At 40.8% G+C, this 7,608-nt stretch overlaps 1 protein-coding gene across 3 annotated transcripts in view; it reads right to left on the bottom strand.

The window, feature by feature from the left end:
• The window catches only part of LOC146516677 (alpha-1,6-mannosylglycoprotein 6-beta-N-acetylglucosaminyltransferase B-like), a 134,025-nt gene extending 127,073 nt beyond the window's left edge, over positions 1–6,952 (bottom strand). For all 3 annotated transcript variants that reach the window (XM_085162295.1, XM_085162294.1, XM_085162293.1), the window contains exons 1-2: positions 6,381–6,952; positions 1,919–2,031 (exon numbers count right to left, since the gene is read on the bottom strand). In XM_085162295.1, coding sequence (XP_085018421.1) covers positions 1,919–2,031; positions 6,381–6,448 — 181 coding nt within the window. In that variant the 5' untranslated portion in view covers positions 6,449–6,952. The remainder of the gene's footprint in view (positions 1–1,918; positions 2,032–6,380) is intronic.
• Between the last annotated feature and the right edge of the window lie 656 nt (positions 6,953–7,608).

The following is a 7,608-nucleotide window of genomic DNA, read 5'->3' on the forward strand; positions in this document are numbered from 1 at the left end:
CATTCTACAGAGTTTCCAGTGAACAAGACATAAATGAGGGTTTCAGCTGCTGTGTCTGGGAGTCAAGGCCAAAGTTTGGAGATGTTTTTCAGATGGTCAAAGGTGGATTTAGAGACAGATTTGACATGTGATGAGAATTAGAGCGTGGAGTCCAGAACAACATCCAGGTTGCAAACAACTGGAGATGGTGAAATGAAGAATATATTCACATTAAGGCAAAGATCAGCCACTCAGATCAGACGATGGCTTAGAAACAACAACTGACAGTTCGATTTTATTGTTTTTCAACTTGACAAAGTTGGTTGACATTCAGATTTTGATGTTTCCCAGAACATGATAAGGATCAGAGGAAGGTGCTGACTGGAGTGTTTAATGCTGAGATTTAACTGTGTATCATCAGCATAGTAGTGGAACCTCAGTTCAAAATAGTGGATGGTGGCGGTAAATGATGAAAAGAAGAGGTCACAGCACAGATTCTTGGGAGACATTGCCTGACTGTACTAGAGAAGGAACATCCAGGTGACATGATCTCTCCTGTCGGCAGGATATGACTGAAATCAGGAGAGCGCTACATCTGTGAGGTGAACATAGTTGGACAGAGTCAAGGAGGATGGAATAAGAGACTGCCAAAAGCTGCTGAAAAGTCCAGGAGAATGAGGATGCTGATGTGGGTCTGCAGCAAAGAGGATGTGATTTGTAATCTTGACGAGAGCAGTCTTAGTGCTGTGTGTCAGGTTCTAGGGGTTCAAAGAGTTTGTGGAGTTGGGAAGCAGCTTCTCTTTCCAGGATTTTACTCATGAACGGAAGGTTTGACTTTGGTTATCAGGGTTCAAGTAAGGTTTTTTAACAATGGAGCAAACAGCAGCTATTTGAGAGCTGAGGGTACCAGTCTAATTTCTAAAGACTTGTTGATATCTTGGCCAAGGTTTTTGGCATAGTGTCCAGGAGACAGGTAGAGTCCTTAGCTCAACAAACCAGCTCAGTAACATGAAAAACATCCACTGGAGAGAAGGATGAAAGGCAGCACTGCGGCATTTATGAAGTCGGCAGACAGACATGCTGAGGATGGGATGAGAGTAGAGGTGAGGTGCTGCGTGGGGTAATAGCTGTTGCTCTGGTGCCCAGGAACTTGGGTGGTGTGGTCGGCCCTCAGAGGGGTAAAATATCCAGTTTACATGAAGAAGTTTTAATACAGGCATGCATTGATGAAGATGTTTTATTATTTTTCAAGTTAATTTTCTATATTTTGCTGGTTTGATATTCTTAATATAAACAAACAGTAAAGTAGAAATGATGGTCCTGTCAACGGCACAAACCAGTCTTTCAGACACTCAGCAGTCTTTACACATATAGTTCCTGATTTAACAGATTCAGAGAGTCATTTGTCCTGCTGTTGTTTTTCAATCCTCTCCCTTACAGTTTGTGTGCATTTAGATCCAATGTTGGGTTTTACCATATGCATGTGTGCAAACATGGATCCATGTATATACTGTATTGGCATATAACCTGTAAAGCAAAATGTCCCATGGAGACATTAAAATGATGCTAATTCTATTCTATTGTTTCTGCCACTGTACATATTATATGTGTTTTAATGGGACTAAGATTCATTTCAAGTGTACTGTTGTGTGCAAAGGTGTGGAGACACCAAGGGTTTTCTTCTGGTTTTTGAAATAAAGATCTTAATCCAACCACTGCAGTCTTTAAAGTAAAAAAGCAGCAGCTTTCCCACTAAAGGTCACACTGGTGTAAGGTTTCACAATTTCACTGGTCGTGCAGTGGTATTTGAATTTCTCCTCATGATTTCTATGCAGTATACCAATTTTAAAACATGAAACATTTTAATTCAGAGGAAGAGCTTTTACACACATATACTTGCAAGCGGGCTCTCATTGTCACACACAAAACATGTCATTACCTTCTGTGCGGATGGTAAAGGGGGAGTCCCCCAGTCTCTTTGCTGAGAACTGCCCCCCCAGAGAGGTCATTAGAAAACACAGGCTGAAGAAGCCTATTCCCACCACGAATATCCTGCAACACAGTGGGAGGAGAAGGGAAAGGATAAAAGGGGAGTTAAGACAGGAAAAGCATATTTATCAAGATGGGCAGGTAAATTGATATTGTGGGAAAGTAGTTGGAATATAATATTATAATAATAATATAATAATAGAAAGAGAAATAAGAGAGGGAGATTTTTAAGCCACACAATGGAAAAGTGATGAAAGGTGTAAAGCATGAAAAGAAAAAGTAGGATTGCGCACAGATGAAAATCCCAACAATTACAGAAGACACGTTTTAGTTAAATAAAATGATTGACAGCAAAAAAAAAAGGAGGGAGGGGAAAATAAAAAGATGAGAGGATGGGAGAAAATGTGGAGAAGAGACATGAACAGAGTCAAAAAAAAAAGCAGGAAGAAATTCCAGAAGGCAGAGCACAAATGGAGCAGTGATCGCACATAGAAGAGAAGACTCTCGAAGCCAAAGGGCACTTGAAACAAACTAGTGTTGTGACATTACTGCTTGGCACACATCAAGAACAACTGCCAAAATAATGTGTTGCTAAGTGCGGGCAAAAGAAGAAAAAAAAAGCAAGTGATTATTAATGCAATGTGAAAGGTGTGCACAGGGAAAGAGGGCAAAAAGGCATCAAGAAGGAAGAATGGAGCCAAAAGCACTACGTTGCTAAAAACGGGAAAGAAAGTGTAATGCTAACTAAAGTCTTTGAAACAAAAAGTGGCATCAGCCAGCCCTCTGTCATAAAACGTTAATGGTAGCACTTAAACTCCTGGTTATATTAGTTTTATTTTGATCTAAAAGACAGGTTAGCTTCATGGCACAAACTGAATTTTAACCCTGTTTTGTGGCAAATATCAGATGTTTAAAATGTCACCATAAAACAGAGGGGAAAAGAAAATGAGGGTCTGTGTCGGTTCTGCCTGGTTAGACGACCATGAGAGAAGGCAATCGCTGGCTTAAAAGAGTTTAAAAATCAGGTCTTTGGTGTCTGTATAATTCTTGTCCTAGTTAAGTTACTCTCTTCAGTGTATATGGATCAGAGGTTATCTCATTATGCTGAGTCTTTGGGGGAAGAAGCGAGGAAAGGCCGTCAGTGATTTTGATTCACTGGACAAAATAACAGTCAGCCTCTGTGCCTAACAAGTCGAGCCCTACTTTTAAAATGTTTGTTGCTCCACTGATAACATCCACAAATGGGACCCCCCTAAAAACTGGGTTAAGTGACAATAAACAGCAGTTAATTCAGCAACTTAAACCATATTTCTAAATCATGTACATTTTGGGGGTAAATTCTTAAACCATACAAATTATACCCATCTTAAACAGCATGATTTTGTAATATCACTATGGCAATTCACACAAATAAAATTTTTGGACACAACTTAAAGTGGTAGAAGTTGAACACATGAATTTTAAGAAAACAAATATATGAATAATTTATATTTGCTTTTCCTCCAGAGCCAGGCATGAGTTGTTTACATGAATGCCTGGCCCACTATAAAATCTGACAGCACTTCCTGAAATGGTAAGCAGCTCCTGTCACACCAGTTTCTGAATTAAACCTCTTAATATTGAGGAAACAAATTACTATCAACACTGAGGAGGAACGACCACTTAAAAGAACATTTGCTGAGCTGATCTAACCAAGTGGGATAGAGATGATGTCGAATAATTTGTTAAGTGTACAGCTTGGCGGTTTGGCAAGCCACTGGAGCGACTCTGACTTCAAGATAGAGCCAGTGTGTCCTGTCCTGAGTCAAAGAAAATGCAATCAGGTATAATCCAGCAAAGCTTCTCTTCTTTGAGAAACTTTTTTTTTCATCCTTCTTGAACACAAGAACACACTAAAACTGAAAAAGTCACATTGATCATAGCTTGAATTTAATGGGTTGCACCAAATACAAGCTGCTATATGGTTGAATTCAATTATTTACAGCACAGGACACACACACAGTAATTTGTGCACAAGTACATTTTGACGTGAGCCTTCCCAATCCTCCTTCTCAGCGTTATTTTCTGGTGCCAAAAGCAGGTTATTCAACAAGACTTTAAAATGATTATCACCGTGCCCATCAAGATTACAGCGAGTGGCTTGAATAAATAAAGTGTCAGCATGTTAACAGACTTTTTGTGTGTGTAGAATTTCTTTATTGATTTACAGAACATAATCACAGTTGCTATTTCAAAGTCTCAGTATCTAACCATTGCTGCACGCGCTCATTTGTTCTGCTTTATCATTTAGTTGTTTGTCTCTCCCAGGAAACTGCAATATTAAGAAATACTATACCCCCCCCCCAACCCCCACCCCACCCCATCTGTTCCATGCATATTATGGAATGTATTAGAACAGCTTGATCACTGTCAGAGGAACAGACTGCAACACTTCAGTATGCGATGTGACTTTAAACCCATACAGTCATTGTGATCAAGAGATTATTTGACATCGCTGTGAGGCCGTGATCCGAAGATACTTACACCTGCATGGATTATGCACTTACTCTACAAACATCTGCTCAGAAAACCAGTGAGGAAAGCAGAAAAGTCAACCCGATCTGGTACAGGCCTTTACTGAAGATGGCCTGTTATTTGGAAATCATTGTTTTTGTCAGTGCTTTGTAATATTGCGATAAAAAGGGGGGGCAGGGGGGCAGTGACAGTTCGGAAAAGATAAAGGGGTTACTCACAGAAAGATTTTTTTTTATAGCTAAACACAAAGGTTGTTTTTTTTTAAATCCACTTTATCTTTTCTTTATAATTTATCCTAGATGCAGGGATATTTTGTGTGTGTGAGTGTGCAGAGGATGAGGCAAAGGCAGCGATGTTTGTAAGAAACATGCTAATGGAAAGGGAAAAAGAGATTTTCAGCTCGTGCGGGAGTGCAGAGGCTGGTCTAATGCTGTCCTAGGGCAAACGTTTCCTCTCTTATCGTTTAGCCGTTTTTCCGAAGTGGCGTTAGGTGGGTGATATGAGAGGATTATGCCCCGGTCCTGCCTGACGAGGCTTTAATTAACAGGCTTAAAGTGAATGTTCTGCTCCTTATAATTGGATCAGAGGGAGAGATGTGCTATCAGTTAACTGGCTTCCTCACAAATATACTTATCAGATTTTGCCTCTAGGTAGATGATTTTGAAGGGAGAGAATTTCTACCAGGCATGGTAGGGAGTAGGTGTTAGTTGTGGCGTTTTCCTAGAAACTTTTCCTGGCACCTAAATGAGCCTAAATTCTCATAATGACTCTTATTTTGTGGAGTTAATACACAGAAATGGAACCATATAAAAATTCACTGGAGGTTATGTTTCCACATGTATCATTTTGGCACTTTTTTTTGGCTTGAGCCTGGGAGTATCACTTAAGGTTAATGTACTGCAACTATTGTGCTTTTTCAGGGATCTGTGCATTGAGCCTGGGAACCTTCATCTCACCAACCTGCTTTTTTTTCTCAATTAAGGGAAAAACATAATGGAATACAAGGTCTAAAATCTGGCTTCATTTCAAATGCGATACTACACAAATCTGCAACAAGCGCTCATTGTCTGTGCTGTCGAGGTTAGTGTGGCTTTATCACAAAGCTGCTTAGCTGAATGTGTTTCTGAGTTAATGCTTGATCTACCGAGTAGATGGCAGGTGAAGTAATTCCATGCAACATGAGTGTAACCATCACCCCACCCCCATCCTACTACCCCCACTCCCCCCCCCCTTTTTTTTTTTCAAAGATTGCACAGCTTTCTTCCCTTACCCTACTACATACATGTAACACTTTCAGCAATGGAAACTGGGTAAAAGGCAAATTGTGGGGAGGGGAGGGGGGTCCTTGAAAGACAGATTACCTTAAGGATTTAAAATCTGCCACTATCAGAGAAGATTTAATAGGAAGGGCTGACAGAGATCGGCTCAGTTAAGTATAAACTCTTTTATTCATATGTAAGGAATCCTATCCAATGCAACAGAGCCACACAGGTGTAGATCAGCGATCCACGCAATATGAAACTACAGCAAGTTAGAGCACGGTTTGCAAATAGTGCCGACTTAGAGCCGCTCTATCAACATTTACAGTCGCGTATTGCGTCTTTATCCATATGGATTTAGGTGGAATTGATAGGAGGAACATCTGGTGTGTGGGTGTTTTGATGAGTGACAACACATGTATGCACTCCTTCCCTGCCCTCCATGTGCACATTGCCGAATTACTGTATTTTTTCAGGGCTTTGCAACTCTGTGCAGGCAGAAGTTGGGTCAGTCAGAAAAACAAAACAAAAAACAAAACAAGCAAAAAATAAAACTGCATGCTAAACATAAACGCAGCGAGGGGGGATGCACACGATGCTGGAGGCTATAAGAAAACTGTGTCAGCTCTTTGTTCTTACCTGAACGGTTTGAACGTTACTAGACATCTTCTGACCATTATTTTAGCGTCGGTGCTGCCAGCAATCATTTTCCAAAACCAGCGAGTCCTGACATCGTTGTTAACCTCCCGACCTGGAACTTGAGGTGACCGACCATTTTAAGTGCGTCCCATACAGCGGTCCACAGCGTCAGTCAACACGCCTTTTCTTCTACAGATAGAAAAATAAACAGCGGAGCTTCTTCACCTATCCAGAAGAAAAAGTCAAAAGTTTCATTCAGCGAGCTTCTTTATCCGGGAGTGAAAATGTCATTAAAGGGTTATATTCCGTCTCCAGGCGAGCACGAAGGAGAAGTCGCCGAAGCTCTGGAGTCCTTCACCAAAAAAGGGGAAAAAAACGCACAAAAAATGGCGTTTGATAAAACATGTGAGGGAAGATGTTTGTTTGTCGGTCGGTATATTCGCTCGCTCTCTTGGTTTTAAAAGAGGAGAGACAGCTTCGTAGTCGATTTAACTTCACAGCGCACCCAGCGCGAGTGTGGCCAACCAGCCAGCCGGTCTTACCGTTCAGTTCTCACGAGGCGAGCTGGCTCAGGTGAAGTGCTGAACGTCCGGCTAATCTTTTCAAAATAATAGCCCCGCCAAGAAAAATCCAAACGCGAATGTCAAACATCCAAATTGCAAATTACTTACAATCACAGTCCTTCACAAACAGACACTAATGTTGCCTAATTATATTCTGAAAGGGTCTACAAACACAAAGAAACTATTAACTAGAAGTATAAATGTAAGTAAATATAGAAAAAAAGAAGAATTTATTTATTTTCCTTTGGATTTGGAAAAACGTGAGGTGTTTTTTTTTCCTTCTCTGAAATTTTCGCTCCTTATTCATTTGGCTGTACAATACATGCGGGAGAATTCGGGCTGTGTCCCAGATGAAGTTTTTTTTTCTGACAATCTCATTAGCCAATTTTCTGTCGAGCATATAAGTTCAAAAGCTCTTTAACAAACACACGTACTTCTTTTATTTGTGAGGTAATTTATTTTATTTCCTGTATCATTGTAGCTACCGGTGACTGACTTGATGCTGGTCCCTCGACACTGGAGCGATGGACAGGTCTGGATGGTCGAGACCCTCCGCGTCGCGCTCACCTCTGCATGGCGCCATCCCACAACTCTCCCATGAGGAGCACTGAAACATCGCTCCGTGCTTCACTGTCTTTTTCCTTCAGTTTGTGCAAAGTATGTAC

This window comes from Neolamprologus multifasciatus, chromosome 6, assembly GCF_963576455.1.
Source record: "Neolamprologus multifasciatus chromosome 6, fNeoMul1.2, whole genome shotgun sequence".
NCBI classification, from domain to species: domain Eukaryota; kingdom Metazoa; phylum Chordata; class Actinopteri; order Cichliformes; family Cichlidae; genus Neolamprologus; species Neolamprologus multifasciatus.